This window comes from Leucopleurus acutus (assembly GCF_964270905.1).
Source record: "Leucopleurus acutus genome assembly, chromosome: X".
In the NCBI taxonomy this organism is placed as follows: Eukaryota; Metazoa; Chordata; class Mammalia; order Artiodactyla; family Delphinidae; genus Leucopleurus; species Leucopleurus acutus.
Genome location: NC_139148.1, coordinates 111902699 through 111922489, shown reverse-complemented (window position 1 = coordinate 111922489; position 19791 = coordinate 111902699). Strand labels below are relative to the sequence as shown.

The window sequence follows — 19791 nt, the reverse complement described above, 5'->3', positions numbered from 1 at the left end:
GTTAGATTGTGCTTGGTTACAATTAAGTCATATAGCTATTATTGATTTTATATAATACATGGTAAAGCTCAAATGCAGAAATCTGCCTGTTATGCCTCAAATTCTAGGAATAGAATGGTTTGTGTCACTTCAATATCTGTCTCCATAACAAGTCTCTGTCAACAGAAAACTTAGCAGCAAAGTAAAATTCTTAATACGTGATTGTCTCTCTCAACTTGTAAGCACAAAACACGCAAGCAGGATCCTTATATTCCCATGATAAAGGTAATATGTATGGGGTTTGGTGCAGAGCGGGACAGGGGTTGAAAAGAAACGGAAGAGAATTTTGTTTTCTGCAGATGGTTAGTGTGGTATATAGAGTACATCAATCAGGACTATATTTTATACACAGGTGTCTGGTCCTCTTTTTTCCACTGAACTTTATATTAGAAACATTTCTTTGTCATTCGCTGTTTCTGAAAAACTTAATGTTGCATGATAGTCTATTATTTAATTTATTTAACCGTTCCACCATTGTTGGACATACAGGTTTTTAATTTTTGCTATTATAAATAATTCTCCATTAAATATTTTCATTTCCTTAGCATAAAGTCTTGGAAATGGACTATTTAGAATAATTGGATCAAAGGATATGAACTTTTTAAAGCCCTTGATAGATACTCCCAAAATTTTCTTGCAGAAAAGTTGTACCAAAATATAACCTCTACTTTGCTAGTAATATTATCATTATTTTTAAATGTTAACTGTTTATTTAAAACTAACTTTAGATTTTCAGAAAAATTACAAAAATAATCCAGAGAGTTCTCATGTACCCTTTACCTAGTAGATGCTGATTTTGACAGCAAGTAATAAATATCTTTGTGTTTTATAACTTATTAGTAATTGAATCATTAAGGTTATCTTTATAGTATTGACATACAGTTAAATTTACCTTTATAAAACTTTGTAAAACAAAATAATTGTAACTTATTACAGGATTTTATAAAGACTTCATCACAAGATGAATCGGATGATTCTTCAGATCTGGTGTTAGACTTGACCCAGGATTCAACACCACTACGCAAACATGGAACAACAGTTTATATAGGTTTGGTTTGGCAGTTTTTATAAATATAATAAAAAGAGACTTGATGAATATATATATACGATGGATTTCTATTTTGAAGCCTGTATCTTCATGCTATGTTTTTCATATATTGTAAAATGGAAGCTAATCATTCCTGAATGTCTTTCTTGGGTGATTTTATATAAAATCGTATTTAATGATAGAATATTTTATTTCTTTTTATTAAGTTGGCTAACATATTCTTTGAGCTCATTCTCACTTGGAGCCAGCCATGCACTGAAAAATCTTAATATAATTTCTGTGAGTCAGGGAAGTCCCCTGATACCCTAATACTATGGTTTAAAAAAAAAGTATTAATTACTTGGTAATTAGTATGAGAAAAAATGCATGGTTATAGTTGATTTCTTAATAGGCTAGAGTCTTTCTATCAAAATTAATGTTGTAGATGTGATAGTTAAATATGGTTATAGGGTAGTAGTATAAAATGGCAATACTAAAGAAATAAGTGATTTGCACATAGTAACTACTCAGTAAATATCCATTGAAGGAATAATGAAAATTTCCAGTTAAAGAAGAATTACAGTTCTTTGATTGTATACCATAACAAAGTTCTTCATTAACCTGAAATAGTATGCCATGAAGTTTTATCTAGTTGAAAAATTCCCTGTTATCAAAGCAATTATTGTTTCTATGTTAGCAAATTTGATGTATTTCACTAACTGGAGAAAGGTACACAAAAATTTTTGTGAATATTTAAATTGTTTACTCACAAATTAGTATATATTTACAAAACCAAAATAGAAAGAAATTTATAGTAATATGTGCGCCAAAAACATTTTCCCTTGATAATATTTGGTTTGATAATCACTTATCTAGGTGCCACTTATCTAGTGAGTAAAATAACCAAGAACCAAAATAAATAAGATGAAATAGATGTCTGAAATCTGATTTTATAATGCACACAGTCTTTATTCATAGAAAAAATCTGTGAATTCTTGAAGCTTCCACTCTCCCTCTCTCTCTAAGTTGTTATACTGCAAAGAGTGGAACTTTGCCCTAATGGTAAATAGGGTTATAGTTGATTAGGAAGATATAGGCTTGAGCCTCTATTCTAAATATTTTTGTAGCCTTTATTAAATCACCTAACCTCTTTACACCTCAATTTTCTCATATTATTAAAATAGATATTTTTATTTTTCTCACATAATGCATTCATTTTCTAGACCTGAAATCAGCCATTTAGCTATATAATTTTGATTCTTGCTCTGTTTATCTCAGGGCTTTTTTGAGGCTCAAATGAGATAAGTGAGAAGTGAAAAATTCATTAAAGCATTAAAAGACTTGACAATAAACATTGTTAGCATGATAATTATGAATAGTAATATGGACTATATGTTCAGAAGCATGATTAATGGACTCCTGTCTAGGATGATCATAGGATATTGGAGATGGCTGGATTTGAACTTGATTTTAAAGAAGGAGAATGGGATTTTTATTGGCACTGTTGAGGATAGCGAACAGCACAAGCCAAAGGCAACACAGATAAATAAGTTGAAGAATCAGAATTTAAAACTATTGAGCTCAGAGTGATTTTATTTAACTTGGAGATTTATGCATGCTTTAAAAATTATATATAAAACAGCCTATTAGATAACTAGTTGCCTAGTCCAAAATACCAGCACTCATTGGTTGTTCAGTGAACCTAAGCAACTGAGAAGAATGTTAGTGTGATTACACAGAAATCAGTCCTAAGTGTCTGCAATATAGCTGTCAGTAATCATGTGCTTGAAGATGGAAAAAAATCATTTCTGTGTTATCTCAAAGAATGAAACGCAGATTTGACAGAGGAGCCCACTGGTGTAATACTCTTATTTTCCTGACATATATCTATTCTGCTTCTCCTATTAGTATACAGTTGGGAGCATTAAAACATGTGCAGTTTTAGAATCTTTATCACAAAGTACAATTGTGTGTTATTTTCAAAAGGGACTTTTTCTGGGTCTGGTTATAGCCTAAATAGCCCCACTTCTCTTGCAAATACCCTGAATTGCATAATTCTTTAGCCTTTAAGTGATGGTTTTCAAACTCAAAACTATTTTCAGCAATGAAATCTCTATTCAAACAGAATTTTATGTAAAAGTCTCATTTTTTTTTTTAAAGTAAAATGAGAATTTCTCTGTCTGACATGCCCACTGAATTCCCTAAAACAGAACCATTAGGCTCAGGGGAACATAGTTTGAAAGCCATCATACTAACTCCAAACCTTTTCATATGAATAAGTGAGGTATTGTCATTCAAGATATTTAAGATTAGTTGTTTCTACTTTGCATGTAGGAATTAAATAGATAATTTAAACTACCCATCAGGTTGTTAAGTGGGAAAAGAACCAACTTGGTTTTCCATTAGTTGTCTTAGGACTTTTTTTCAAGTATCTTAAGGAGTTTCTCTAAGTTTTTAGATTAGAATATAAATTGTTTTTGTTTACAAGCTCAAATGCATTGAAGCATCTGAAGAGAAATTCATTTTTTGGAACTGAGCTTTTAGAGTATTCTCTCTTCTGCCTTTTTTTTGGTGGGGGGGTGGCTTGGGTTTTTTTGGTCCGACTTCTTTCATGATACCTATTTATATATTAATTTGAAAGCATCTTTAGAATTTTCTTGCATAAAAAGTTTATTTCATGAATTGTTCAAACTGTGTTGTCCATAATGGTTATTTGTGCGGTTTCTTTCTACCTATTGATCATATAAATTTTGGTCATTCTTTATTGTCAGTTGTATGATATGGTAATTCAATTATATTACCTTTATCTCCAAAGTATTCTTACTGAATTTTAAATGTAAGGCCATTTTAGTAGCATTTGTAAACAATATTCTATACTAAAGCAATTTCAAATATCTTTCCCACTATTTTAATCATTGTAGATCTAGAAGAGTCTCCGCCTATAATAATGGAATATTGTTCTCTTTCTCAACAAAACGTTGTTAGTCCAAAAAAGCCAAAGATCACCGAAGGAGTTTCTGACATAAGTCCTTGTGCTTCATTGTCTTTAATGAACACTCCTTCAGTGACATCCTCCCCTGTCTTGCTATCGAAAGGTAAATATGAATCTGGTGTATAAAAAAGAAATGGTATTATTTATACATAAATTTCAGAAATTGTGATGAAGTTTAAAACTGTTATTACTGGTTGGGTTTAAGGTTAAAAAAGGAGAATTTGACTCATAAAACTCCTTAATTTATTTTAGGTACAAATACCTCACCAACTCTCCATAAAACTGCAACACCTCTTGTAAGATCTTGTCCAAAGTGCAATGTTCAGTTCAATCTTTTGGATCCTTTGAAATTTCACATGAAGGTAAAACTTTTTCAAAATTTGATTTTTAAAAATATTCACAAATCTCTGAAAATATTAATATTAAAATATTAAGGATTGATATATAGTAAATGCTAGTTTATCCAGATATTTAGATAAGAAATCTTCTCATTGGTATTTTCATATAACTTAAGTAAAAATTGATACTCATAATGATTAACTTTATAAGAGATTTTAAAATCCTTCCCAATCATTAAATTATTAAAATTAAGTTTACAAACACTACATATTATATTTTAATTTTTAATGAAATAATATATTAATCAGGATATTTTATTGACTAGGTCATGCCATTCTTCAAACTTCTTGTAAAGCAGGCATTTTATTAGGTGCTTAATCTTTCATGTAACTTAATTCCTTTTTTTATGTTATTTTTTGTCCATGGTGATATATGCATGTCACATTACTCAATGAAAATCTTAGCCTTGCATTTTAATTTTTAGCACTTAGACATAAACTCCTAATGGTGGAGCATTTCATATGAAATGATAGTTTTAACTCAATCCAGAATATAGTATGTGTAGTTGTTATAAATTAATTCTAGATTTATATTGGTGTAAGAAGCTCTTGTAATTAGGTTTTAGGTAATTTTCAAAGTACTAATGAAAATATTTTAAAATATTTTAGTAGATACTACAGTGTCCTTTGTGTCTGTGGAAAGATAGTCCATATTCTTTTTGTATGCCTAGTATAAATGGCAGGAAGAGGGGAAGGAGGCAAGAAAAAAGGTAGTGTAGGATATATGCAGAAAAGAAGGGATGAGAAGAATACAAAGTAAAGAAAACTATTTAGTAAAAGTTATTGCTCACTATTTCAAAGATTGGCAATTTTTTCATTGAAATTCAGCATTTTACAAAAAAATGTAGAAAGAAAAGGAGCATCCTGGAATTCCAATTACAATCTCTTTATTCTTGGGCAGAACTGTATTTGATCTATCACTATTTCCGTCTCCCTGAGTGTGACTTCTGTTAACTGGACTTTGGGCTTTGGTTTTAAAAGTAAGAAGTAACTTCTACAATGCTTTCAGGTTTCCTATTTATGTAATATTGTGTAGAGATACACAATCAAGTGATATTTTTATGTTTTGCATCATAGATAGAGAAAAGAAAGGAATGAGTTTGTTATCTTTAGTTTATTTAATTTTGGGGTACTTATAGTCACATGATTCAAAAAGTATAAGAAGGAATACAGTGAAAAAATCTCACCCCGACTCCTGTTTGCCTAGTTTTCAATACAACTCACAAAGGAATCATTTTTTATTAACTTGTTTTGTATCCTCTTTGATTTTCTTCCTGCGTATACCAGCACACATGAATGTTCTTATTTTCCATCTATTAATATACACAAATCATAGCATGTTATATATACTTCTGCACCTGGAGAAAGTGACAGACTTTTTCTAAAATGTAGCTTTTATTTATTGTTTGTGATTAAAACTATGTGAGACTGTCTTTCCACATGAGCTGGCCCTAGTTATAAACACAGAATCATTTTTTGGTGTCTAATTTTTTTAAAGAAATATAAATAAGGCTTATATATTTTTTTCTCTTTCAGCGTTGTTGTCCAGACATGGTAAATGCATTTTTGGGAATGATTAAAGTGGAACTTTCCAGTACTGAAGATAAAAATGAGACTGGTGCAGAGAAAGGAAAATTGATTATGTTAGTTAGTGACTTTTACTATGGAAGACATGAAGGAGCTGTTGATGAGGAAGAGAAGACTTATACAACATTTAAATGCTTCAGTTGCTTGAAAGTTCTTAAAAATAATCTTAGGTATGTAAATACTTATTTCTATTTCTATTTGAAAATTGGGATGCTACAGATGTAAATATTGTATTTCTTTTTCTGTGCCATCCTAGATAAGCAATTTTAACTTTCTACTAAGAATAAAGGCAGATTTTCATGTTGAAAAGCTTTTATCTTTTCTTGTATTTTTAGGAGTTTGACACTTGGATCCACTTTAGTTGTATTTCTTTCAGATAGCTTAAGAAAGGACAAAATTTATTTTAAGCTAGGGGAAAATCATTCTTTTCTCTGTATTTATCATTGAACTAGGAATTTCTGTGAGATATTTTTATTAAAATTTTAACTGCTTCTGAATCTTATTTTTCCTATCACAAGAAGAACCACTTTATCCAATTCTACCTCCTCCATGTTTGTTTTATTTAATGTTCTCTTTTACAGTTCATATTTATAATTTTAGTACATTTTCCTTACAGAAGAAGTGATTTTTTTGGATCATCTAGAGAAGTACCAGTTCTTTTTTTTTTTAATTTATTATTTATTTTTGGCTGTGTTGGGTTTTTGTTGCTGCACGCGGGCTTTCTCTAGTTGCGGCGAGCAGGGTCTACTCTTCGTTGCGGTGCACGGGCTTCTCATTGCGGTGGCTTCTCTTGTTGCAGAGCACTGGCTCTAGGCACGCGGGCTTCAGTGGTTGTGGCACGTGGGCTCTGTAGTTGTGGCTCACGGGCTCTAGAGCGCAGGCTCAGTAGTTGGGGCACACGGGCTTAGTTGCTCTGTGGCATATGGGATCTTCCTGGACCAGGGCTCGAACCCGTGTCCCCTGCATTGACAGGCAGATTCTTAACCACTGCGCCACCAGGGAAGCCCAGAAGTACCAGTTCTGTGCAACATGTCTGCTTTGATTTTATAATTTAACAGATTTTCAAAGTAGAGATTCAATTCTCAATGGAATTCTGAGGAGTTATACATGTATGCTTCAAATTTTAGGAGCTTATACTTTGCAGTCTTTGAGTTATATGGCATATTACATATCTATCATCCTAAGTGAAATATAACAAGAACAAAGTAACGGGATATATTGATTGGTATTTTTTAATTGGCTATATAGCCTGACATTGCTTTTCCAATATTTTATTATAAAAAATTTCAAATAGTCAGCAAAGTTGAGAAAATTTTACAGTGAACATCTCTATATATTTACCACCTCAATTCCAGCATTAATATTTTACTCTACTTGCATTACTACATATCTATTTATCCATAGATCCATCTGAGTTTTTTATACTTTCCAGAGTAAATTGCAGACATCAATGCATTTCCCTTAGGTCAGATACATATATGCATATGTATATCTGTACCTATATTGTGACACATAACACGCTTATAAACTTTTAAAAATATTTACCCTTGAAAACCATCATTTATAACTAGCATTCTTAAACATTCTATAGGTAGGTCATTTCTAAGCTCAGCATTTACTTTTCCTGGTGAATTCTTGGGTCCAAAATGAAGTACATAGAAAAACACTGAAATACTCTGTAATATAAGCCTAAAACACTTGTGAATGCTACATTTATGGTAGCGTTTTATAGTTTTCAAAGACCTTTCACTTATATTATTCATATGAGTTTTCACACTTCATTACCTCCTTTTATCAAGCCCTACCAGCCATCAATTGCTAATGGTCCCAGTAGCTTAACAGAAGAGAAATTGTTATTTGCTGTGTAACACTGAAACAATGTTACGATAAAACTCTGTGACTCAGGACTTCCCTGGTGGCGCAGTGGTTGAGAGTCCGTCTGCCGATGCAGGGGACACGGGTTCGTGCCCCGGTCCAGGAGGATCCCACATGCCGCGGAGCGGCTGGGCCCGTGAGCCACGGCCGTTGAACCTGTGCATCCGGAGCCTGTGCTCCACAACGGGAGAGGCCACAACAGTGTGAGGCCCGCGTACCGCAAAAAAAACCACAAAAAACTCTGTGACTCATAAAAACAGAGTAGAACAGTGGTTACCAGGGATGGGGGAATTGGGGATATGTTATTTAGGGGCACAAACTTGGAACTTTTTATAGATAAATAAGTCCTGGAGATCTAATGCACAGCATAATGGTTATAGACAACAATACTGTGTTATAAACTTCGAAGTTGCTAAGAGACTAGATCTTAATTATTCCTACCATAAAAAAAGAAATTATAATTATCTGATGTGATAAAGGTGGTGGTTTTAAGGGATGGTAGACCCTAATAGCTCAAGATTTCTCCTCTCAGCCCTGTCAACATATTGTAGTATATTTTTCCCTACATCGAGTGTCACCAAAACCAGTTAGGGTTATTTTATTCTGAGAATAGCCTTGTGAGGGGTTTCCTTTTTTCCACATCTCCATCTACTGGTTTAAGAGGTGTGAGCTGCTGATGGGGGCAGGGTAATAACTGAGAGATAGGTAGTTAACAGATTATTTTATACAAATACATTTTACTAAAGTTGTGAGCTGAAAGTTAATGGCTCATGACCTTTATATGTAAATATTTAGGCAAGACTAGGATTTTTAAATAGATTTTAATAGAGATGATATTAAAATGAAAGGGGGAAAAAGATATTTCAAAGTGTACCATAAGCAGCTCTAAAGATAAGTGGTGTTTTGGAGGTGTGAAGAGATAAATGTTAAAACCTCTGTAATAAGTGCTGCCTAGGTTGCTGACATTATTACTTCATTTCAAGATTATTTCCTTTAGGGACTCATAGTGACTAGCTATTAATATTTGACCCAGACTTGAGATTGTAATTTTGATTAAATAACTTTACTTTGAAATTCAGTAAAACATTTCAGTAAGCCGTTTGAAATAGATATGCCTGTTTATATTGTACTCTCTGCCATTAAAGGTCATAGTTCCTTCTCATAAGAAGCCTTTTAGGGAATCTGACATAGCAGAATGTAGAACTGAAAAATGGACTGTGCTACAAAGGGCACAGTCTGTGAGTTAAAATGAACTGTTTGTGCTAACGGTAAACCTGTATCATTAAATAAAAGATTCTTGTAATTATATGTATTAAAATTGCTATTACATGCATGTAGAAACCAAGACACAAATAAAAATACTAACAATTTGTCTTTTAAGCAGCTGAAAGCTATTGTATATCGCAAGGCCGTCAAAAGATTTCTCTCATGATTCTGTAGCTGCTCTTGGTGGTAGAGTTTCCTTTAAGTATTTTATTTTAAAATGTAAATAGTATTTCATGTATGGAAAAGAAGCCTGCTGTTTTTCTTTACAAAAAAATTTTAATCTGAAATAATGGTGAGGAAGCAAATTAGCAGTATTTCGTATTAACTATATTAATGGATTATTTTAAAACAAAGATGCAAAGAAGAATGTTCACTGATGCACTTAATGAAAGTGATCATTTGAATTGCACACTTTTCCAGAGGACTATATGGCTTTAGAGGTGTTATTTTGAGTAATACAACTGCATTTTTAACATTTAGGTTCAGGTACTTATTTGTGAGATTTGTCTTTGGTTATAAATTTGAATATTTGAACCTGTTCACAATCATTTATAGGTTTATGAACCACATGAAACATCATTTGGAACTTGAGAAGCAGAACACTGAGAGCTGGGAAAACCACACCACCTGCCAGCACTGCTACCGTCAGTATCCCACACCATTCCAGCTGCAGTGTCACATTGAGAGCACACACACTCCCCATGAGTTTTCTAGTAAGTCACAATTTTATTAAAATCCTGAACATTAATGATTTTGATTATCTAACCTATGAGGAATCCTTAAGAATTCTGATGGAAAAATAAGAATAAGAAATAGATTTTGTAATTTGGGGGCAAAGTTGAAAGCATATTTTAACTTGTATAAACTTTTCAATAAAATTACTTACTAAAATTGAAGTCCCTCTTGTAAATTGAAACTTCCTTGGCATAGCTTACGCATTGTATGTAGGAAGTAAATTACAAAACTCAGATTCCCTGGTTTGCAAATATAAAATTAATGGTCTTCATTTACACTCTAATAAGAAAAGTAACTGCAGTGATAGTTAAAATCACAGAGTCTGGAGTTAGCTTGGATTCAAATCCCAGCTCTGCCTCTTAATACAGCTGTGAGATGTCAGTCAACTTAATTAATCTTTCTGTGCCTCAGGTTCCTCATCTGAAAAAATGGGGATAAAAATTAACAGTACAGCTCTCAGTGATGGTATGAGAATGAAACAAGCTAATACTAAGTAAAGTCCTTAGAACAGCGTTACAAAGTTAACCACACTAGAATTGTTGGAACCACCATCACCACTATTATTATTATTACTTGTTGCTGCTGTTGTTATGGATGTGCAAACTGAATCTTTGATTTATACATCCTTAAAATGATGTAATGTGTTTTTTTCCACTTTCAGCTATTTGTAAAATCTGTGAATTATCATTTGAAACAGAACATACTCTTTTACAACATATGAAGGACACTCATAAACCCGGTGAAATGCCGTATGTTTGCCAGGTACACACACATTTTATTGTGTATTTAGGTGTTTAATTTTCACATGCCATGAAATAGTATTGTTCTTTTTTTTTTTAAATAAAAATGAATTACTAAAATGAAGACCCTCTTCAATAGTTGAAACTCTTGGTTTAACTCATGTATGTGTGGGTGGTGGGTTGGATTTGACCTGTGGGCCATAGTTTGCTGACCCCTCTGCTAGACAAACAAAAAGCCCTGCTGGAGAAAGACAAACATATTGACTTTCTTACCCTGTAGGGAAGAATATAGACGTGTTAGAGAAATCGGAAATACTGTTAGTTACGGGGAACTCAACTAAAGGCTTTGGGGCCAGTATTTTTCCAGAATTTCAAGGGTCCCCAGTAAGATAGCAAGATAAAGATAAATTGCCTCTGTTACAGCCTGGATGCTATTTAAAAATCCAAAGAAGAGGATCCTCATTTGATGTAACAGGAAAAACTTTATCGGTCAAGAGGTGTCAGACTTTGAAAATTCAAGTCAGGATGGGGATGGGGGGTAGTAGATCTGAAAAGAAGGGAATCTACTGATGTTTAGGAATATCCCTAAAGTTTGAAAGACAACTTTTCTGCTTCAGAGATTATCTGTATTACTTGCAGTATCAGGATCCTTGGTTGTATAGGCAGCAGAGCTGAATTAGTACTACATCGTGTTACTCTAAACAAATGACTTATTGTGGCTACTTTGATATAATTGCGTATCGGTTACAAATTTTCAAGTTAAATTAAATCTTCTTTATATTTCTAGGTTTGCCAGTTTAGATCATCAACATTTTCTGATGTAGAAACTCATTTTAGAGCATCCCATGAAAATACTAAGAACTTGCTATGTCCATTTTGCCTCAAAGTTAGTAGAATGGCAACCCCCTACATGAATCATTACATGAAGCATCAGGTGAGGTTTAGCAGTTCTTATTTGTTCATTTTGTCTTAGTGAAAAGGTTATATATATAAACTTAGAACATTGGTTAGATTTGTTCTAGAAGGAAAGCAAAGTTTTTCCAAATGACACCATTAATTCATAATTTATGCTGAAATACTTGTGAAACTTCCACTTCTTCTCCTTGTCTGCTTCCTGGTGATGATGAGGCTCATGGATAGTGAAAATTCTGAAAGGTAGGTACAAATAGGAGCCTAGTGTGGAGGGGAAGAGGAAAGATGAGTGGAATATTTATATTGGACATTTCAAGGGTTTAAGAGTGGTGAGAATGGGAATGATTTTAAAGAGCAGGGAAAAGAATAAGTTTGAACTAAGGAAGATAAGATTGAGGATTCACAATCTTCTGTTTTCCTCTTTCTCTTCAAACTTTATCTCCACTTTCTAGTCCACCTTCCCCCCCCCCACCCCTGCGCTCCACGGCTTGTGGATCCCAGTTCCCTGACCAGGGATCAAACCAGAGGCCCCTGTAGTGGAAGCGCAGAGTCCTAACCAGTGGCCCTCCAGGGAATTCCCTAGCCTACTTTTTATTATGAGAAGACATGTGGTTGTCATCAGTGATCCAGGATGGTCTCTTGTAGCAGCCAGTGACAAAGGAAACAGCAATGACACATTTCTAGATATGTGAACTATGCCAAAGAACAGTGTTTAGGTTATAACTTGTTTCTTAGATGACTTTTACCAGTTCTGCTTTTGTAATTTCTGGAATATCAGTACTAGTGCTTGCACCTTTCCCTTGAATTTTCATTTTATGCTTGCTGGTTCTTTTCCTGACACAATTAGACCATCCTTTATTTGGGCTGAAAACTTGATAACAGTGAGCCTATTCTTGAGTGCTTGAAAGAGCAGTCATACATTTGCCAAAATCAGAAGTCAATGAATTTACTGAATCTGATTATGTAATGAGGTGTTGCCTCCTCACTGATCAGCTCATTACATTTCCTTATTATTGAATGCGTTATCATGGCCATTTTATTCAGCACTTGTGCTAACATTGCTTTCAGTTCCAGTCATTAGATAATCATGAAATCAACTTATAGTTGTTAATTGGAAAAAATCATAAATATAGAATATGCAGATGCATTCAAGATCACCTGTGTTATGGCAACATGCTTATTTTTTTATCCTGGTATGTCACCTCACTGTTAAACTCTGGCAAAATCTTTCTATTCTAGAGTTTCCCCCATGTTCCATCAGACGTCAAATAGATGTTCTACTCTAAAATTGTTCCTGGAAAAAGAAATTCAGTAAATGGCTGCACTTACAAAATGAATAGTTTTTTGTTTATTTTTTGATAGGATTTTTCAGAGCTTTTAACATGCTAAAAAATGCTTTAAAGATCATAAATCTCCAAGCAAGTGATATTGTATATGTTGTTCCCAAAACTTATTTGACCATTGAATCCTTTATTTGCACAACACATACTAACATTTCTTTAGGAATAGAGTTTTTGAAACACTGATCTTGGTACTCTGTATTTCATCCTTTGACCTTTGATTTTGAAAGAAAGAATGAGATATAAAGCAGTAGCTCTATTTTATTATGAAGCTTTTAACGTAATTCTTTCTCTTGTGCTTTACTAAGCTCCAGAGTGAGTTGTAGATGTGGAGGGAGTAATAGATGCTTAGAAAGGTAAGAAAGAGATGGATGGGCTTGCTATGTGGACTGTGTCTCCTAAATGGTTTAACCTGATCTGTAGTCACTCTTCATACCGTGAGTTGTATGTCTTAACTTGCCACATATATAGGAAAGCGTTAACCCAGCAGGTCTGAGTTGCTCAAATATGCACGTTTTCAGAAGAGTCTACTTGCATAACTAGCCCTTGGCTAACTCTGGAAACTGAGCCTTTGTTATTAATTGATGAGTGTTTTACACGCCTGGAACCTTGAGCCATGTGGTACCAGCTTTTCTAGGTCTTGTGCAAAAATATGTTTATGGTGAATGCCTGCTTTTCTTCTGGAGTCTGAAGGTTTGGTGACTGAACCCCATGAAAAACCTGGGCTCTAAGACTCAAAGAGAGCTTCCCTGGAAAACCAAATAAAACAACACAAAACAAAACCAAAAAACTTCATACCTGTTGCTGCAGTTAGTTGCTGGGGGATTGATGAGCATGTCCTATGCAACTCCACTGGGAGAGGGCACTTGGAAACTGGTGCCAGTATCCTCCAGACTTCACCCAATGCACTTTTTTCCTTTATTAATCCTGTTCTGTATCCTGTCACTGTAATAAATCAGAGCTGTGAGTATAACAGCTTTTAAGCCCTATAAGTCCTTCTATCGAATCATCAAACCAGAGAGTAGTCTTGGGACTACTGACACACCATGGGTGCCCAATTTTTTTGTAAGCTTGGAGTACCTAAGAGGTAGGCAGTCAGCAATCAATAGAGGAAAGACTCTCAGTTTGAATATAATTGTTCACAAAAGACTCAAAAACCATAGCTGAGCAAGATTATAAGCTTGTAATTGAGATGATATTAGGGCAATTTTAGACCATAAGAATTGTTGAGTCTATGGCTCATTTTATTCTTTTTAAAGACTTTGGTTGTAACCTTTTCCTTAAAAGAATAGATTATTATGTATTGAGTGATTTCAGCGCTAACAGGACAGTTTGTACAACTTTTAAGAAAGGATGAAGGATTTCAGATGTGTTAAATAGCCTCATTAGATCTTTATAGTAATAACAAGCAGTTAACATATACTAATCACTTGCTGTACGACAGCCACTAGTGCTTTTACTTGCATTATCTTGTCTGATCCTTACAACCACTCTACAAAGCAGGTATGCGATCATTTCCATTTCATAGATAAGGAAACAAAGCTTTATAGAAAGTAAGTTACCTTGCCGAGTGTCACATTCTCTGATAGTTGGCAGAGCCAAAAATTGACCTAGGGCCCAAGCTTTTACCTCAGAGTCATTCTTCACTGACATTAGGTCTAAAGGCAGATATTACAGAGAGTCAGAATTAGCCTTGAAAACCTTCAAATCGCCCAAAAGATATAGTATCCTTGTCAAAAAGTTCAACACAATTTTTGTCTCTATCCTTGGAATAGGTCACCATTTTTTTGGTTGAACATCATGTTATTTTAAAAACGTACTGTATTATTCTCAGCACATCACAGGTATACATGCATAAGAGAGATATGAAAGACTTGAGTCCATCTAAGGGAATAGTAGGTTAATGTCCCCATCTCAGGGCTCTGGGCAAATGCTCATTGAATGGAATGGCAGACATTTTGAACTAGTTTAATTGTGCTTGCTTCTCATGTGCACTCTCTGTCAGTCTCTTGCTGCCTGCCTTACTGGTTATTAAACAGATACTTATTTACTGTTTAATATATGCCAGGGACTGTTTTACAGAAGTGAGCAAAACAAAGTTTGTGCTCTCTGGAATTTGCATTATAGTGGCAGGTGGGAGAGAGAATGAGAATATGTATTATGTCTGAATGTATCTGTATGCCAGCTGGTAATAAGTACCATAGGGAGGAAATACATGAGGATAGGGAATGCCAGGGCTTAGGAGGTGAAAGAGTAGCTTCTGTTTTTTTATGTGGGGTGGTCAAAGAAGTCTCTCCAGAGGAAATAAGGGATTAAGCCATGTGGCTATCTGGGAGTGAATGTTCCAGGCAGAGGGAACAGTAAGTAGGCAGTGAGGTGAGCATATATCTAGATGTTCAAGAAGCAACAAGGAGGCCAGTGTGGCTGGAGCATGGTAAACAAGTGGGAGAAAGAGTAGTAGGAGATGAGGTTGTAGCAATAGAATGCGGGGAAGATAGTATATGGCCTTGTAAGCCAGAGTCAGGATTTTGGAGTGTTATGGGAAGCCATTGGAGTGTTTAGGCATGTGAGAGATTATTCTGGCTGCTATGGAGAGAATAGACTGTTGGGAGGAAAGAGTGGAAGCAAGAAGGTAGGAGGCTATTGTGAGAGAGTGCGGGTGAGTGACTTGGACTCATCTGGTGGCAGTGGTCGGAGGTGATGACAAGTGGAAAGATTATGCTTTTGAAGGTAGAGCTGAAAGGTTTTATCAGTGGGGTGTGAGAGAAAGAGTTAAGAGTGACCAAATTCCTTCATCCTGAGCAGCTGCAAGAATGATGTTCCCATATATTGAGATATTGGGAAGACTATGGAAGGAACAGATTTTTTTTAAGGGTGGATGGGGGAAAATCTAGAGTTTAATTTTGTCCATGTTGATTTGAAGTGCATGTTAGATATCAAGTAATGATGTTGAGTAGGCAGTTGGATGAATACTATTTAAAGTCATGAAACTGGATGAGATATAGGTACAGGTAGAGAAAAGATTTCTGGGACCTATATCTGGGGAACTTTCTGTCATGTTACCTTGCTATCAGCTTCTTGACTGAGTTTTTTTCCCCCCCTCTTTCCCCTCTCTTGAGTACATATAGGTGAATCTGTTTATGTTGGCTGTACCTATGATATGATCCAATTAACCATACTTCTTAAGATGAAACTTAAATAGTAATACAAGTACATTATATTTACCTATTGCTTTGAACTTTGTAAGGAATTTTTATTTATCAAATGCCTGCTGTGCACCAGTAATGGCTAGGTACTTTAATGTATGTTACCTCATTTGATTTTTCCTAAATGTTTATTTGTGTTTTAAATGCAAATAGTGATGAACCTGTGGAGATACAGCTTTAGAGAAAACATTTTTATATTTGTACGTTGTTCCAAATTTACCGATGAATGTACAATACATATTTTAATTGATGACAGCATATACAAAAAAACTGCAGTTGCTAGTATGTAGTAGAAAGAACACTAACTAGCTATGAGCCAAGTGCCTTACATCTCTCTTCGGTCCTGTTTCCTATTGGTAAAGTAATAATATGACCAGGTTTCAGAAGGAACATAGTCAAGGGGTTCTCAAATAGTAAATTCAGATCAGTTGTTCTGATTTATGCTTCTGTAACCATGCCGTCCAATATCAGTCACTAGCCACATGCGTCTATTCAAATTTAAATTAATTTAAAATTAAAATTAAATGAAATTTTAAAATCGATTTCTCTGTTGCACTTGCCACATTTCAAGCACTCAGTAACCACATGTGGCAGTGGATACCATATCAGACAGTGCAGTATAGCACATTATCATCACTGTTTAAAGTTCTGTTGGACAAACACTGACATATACAACCATTTCTATAGCATAACTTTCTTGGGAGTGTCTGGTTAAATTTGTTTGGTTTTAGAAAGTTCAATTTATGTTACCAACTTGTGAAACAAATGGAAATAACAAAAATTATTTGATCTTTCCAAGAATAAAAGTATAATATAGCTCATTTTCATGATATCATATGTTTGAATAGTTTATACTTCAAATTAATAATTAAGTAAACTCACACTACAAATAGTATAGGACTTGTCCCATTGTAATCTAATTGATATAATTATCATATTGATTGCCTGTATGATAACAAATACTTTTGAAACTCAAATACTAATGCAAGAAGTACTTGTAAAAAATGAAATATTTTGGAATTATTTATGATAGGATGTGGTAAAATTCTGGTTTTAAAATTCTTTAGCTATTAAGAGCAATTTCAGGCCTCTGGATTTGTGGTGGCAGAAATTATTTTCTAATATTATTTCTAATATTTATTGTAAACAGAAGAAAGGAGTTCATCGTTGTACAAAATGCAGACTACAATTTTTGACCTACAAAGAGAAACTGGATCACAGGACCCAGCATCGGACATTTATAAAGCCTAAAGAGCTAGAAGGATTGCCTCCTGGTACAAAAGTGAGTTTTAAATATGTTGTGTTTTAACATTGTATGATAATAGAAATAAACCCCTGCCTGTTTTAATCTATTCAATATAATATTAAAAATTGACTTCTGGTTGTCATTAAAATTTTAATTTTAGGTTTTATCATTCTTATGCTTGGAAAGAAAATCTTTTATCCATTTTTTTTAAATTAATTAATTAATTTATTTATTTGGCTGTGTTGGGTCTTCATTTCTGTGTGAGGGCTTTCTCTAGTTGCAGTGAGCAGGGGCCACTCTTCATCGCGGTGCGCGGGCCTCTCACTGTCGGAGCCTCTCCTGTTGCGGAGCACAGGCTCCAGACGCTCAGGCTCAGTAGCTGTGGCTCACGGGCCCAGTTGCTCCGCGGCATGTGGGATCTTCCCGGACCAGGGCTCGAACCCGTGTCCCCTGCATTGGCAGGCAGAAGCCCTATCCATTGTTTTTTGAGTTGATTGAAATGTGCTATATTGGAGCATATTCCTTTGCAGTGAGTGCAACTATATTAACTGTAGACTGAGTCATTGTGTTGTTCCAATATTCTATAGTCTGGGGACTTCCCTGGTGACGCAGTGGTTAAGAATCTGCCTGCCAATGCAGGGGACACGGGTTCAAGCCCTGGTCCGGGAAGATCCCACATGCCGCGGAGCAGCTAAGCCTATGCGCCACAGCTACTGACCCCACGCTCTAGAGCCCGTGAGCCACAATTACTGAAGCCCACACACCTAAGAGCCCGTGCTCCACAACAAGAGAAGCCACCGCAATGAGAAGCCCACTCACCGCAACGAAGAGTAGCCCCCGCTCGCCGCAACTAGAGAAAGCCCGCACAGCAGCAAAGACCCAACGCAGCAAAATAATTAATTAATTAATTAATTTAAAAAAATACTTTAAAAAAATATTCTATAGTCTGTTTTTGAGCTTTTCCAGTTGGCAGCGTACATGTCTGCTTCAGCTGGTGAGGAATCATGTTTATCTTTGTGTCTCCAACATCTGTCATAATGCCTTGAATGCCGTAGTTTGTTGAAGTTGGTATTACTGAGTCAACTCTTAGAGAAGCAAATTCTCTTAATTAGCATTGCACTGTTAAGTGAGCAAACACACATCTGACGACAAATTTCATTTTCCCTCTGCCTTATGTACATCTGTTTTCTTTGACTTCTTCTATGTAAAGTCAGCTTTTGACTATTTGCTCCAGTAGAGGGATGCACAATCCAAAGTGAAATAATTCCCAAACATTTAGTACTTATATTTGAGTACTAAACTTTGATGTGAGTATGTCTGCTATTTGAGTTCATTAAAATAATGTAAAGCAATGCTCTGAAGCTCTAGAGGGAGAGAAGCTATCCAGTATCCTTCCCTGTAGTCCATTCATTCCATGCTGGAACAAGACACGCAGAATACTAACATAAGCAGTGCAATCCTCTCTCGTATCTTCCCTTATTAATAATAATGGTAATAATTATATACTATAATTATGATATTATTAATAAATGAGACTAAATGTCTTGTTAGCACTTCAGAATTAAGCTTTCCATGTGCTTTTTCATACATTCTGTTATTTAATCCCTGTAGCAAACCAGTGAGGTAGAGAAGGCAGGTATTATTCCCATATTACAGATGAGGCTTAGAGAGGATAAGTTACTTACTCAAGGTCACATGGCTAGGAAGAGGTAGTACTGAAATTAACCTCAGGTCTTTTGACTCCTACTTCAGTGCTTTTTGTATGATACCAAACATATAGGTGACTGTTTTTCGTTATCAACCAATGGGTATAATCAAACATTTCTTTTTCTGAATATTAAATTAGAAATTTTATATTAGTTCCCTCTAAGAAAATTCTGAATATTATTAAATTCTCCATGCTGTATGATGAATTGATGTAACCTCCGCAGTAACCTTTGCCCAAAGAACCCCCAGAGAGAGGTCACATTTACTGGAGATCTGGTTTTTTTGGGGGGGTGCATTATTGTTTTTAATTGAGGTATAGTTGATGTACAATATTATATAAGTTTCAGGTGTTAACAGTGATTCTGGAGATCTGTCTTATAGTTACCAAAGAGTTATTTCAGGATTTGAGATTTAAATTTTGACCTCTATATTTACCAAAGCTATTTAGTTATATCAGAGCATAAAATAGCCATGGAATGTGCTCTTCTGACCCATTACTATCTGTGTTAACATATAAATGCTATCAATACAAAACTAGTATTACAACAGTAAATAAATACTGAGGGTAAATTTCATTTAATTGGTATGACCATTTAGAATAAATGCGAGACTTACCTGATTGTAGTTTATACCCTGATGTTTAACTTTTTGTATTGCAGTGATTTTTTTTTTGGTAACAGCTTTATTGACATGTAATTCATTTACCATACGATTCACCCAT

The 19791-nt window shown here is 34.7% G+C and overlaps 1 protein-coding gene across 1 annotated transcript in view; it reads left to right on the top strand.

Annotated features, from left to right (window-relative positions):
• ZNF280C (zinc finger protein 280C) overlaps positions 1–17845 on the top strand; it is a 30379-nt gene extending 12534 nt beyond the window's left edge. The window contains exons 6-13 of the mRNA XM_082865315.1: positions 976–1087; positions 3988–4161; positions 4311–4420; positions 5993–6213; positions 9740–9897; positions 10581–10681; positions 11447–11593; positions 17268–17845. Coding sequence (XP_082721441.1) covers positions 976–1087; positions 3988–4161; positions 4311–4420; positions 5993–6213; positions 9740–9897; positions 10581–10681; positions 11447–11593; positions 17268–17426 — 1182 coding nt within the window. The 3' untranslated portion in view covers positions 17427–17845. The remainder of the gene's footprint in view (positions 1–975; positions 1088–3987; positions 4162–4310; positions 4421–5992; positions 6214–9739; positions 9898–10580; positions 10682–11446; positions 11594–17267) is intronic.
• The last annotated feature ends 1946 nt before the right edge of the window (positions 17846–19791 follow it).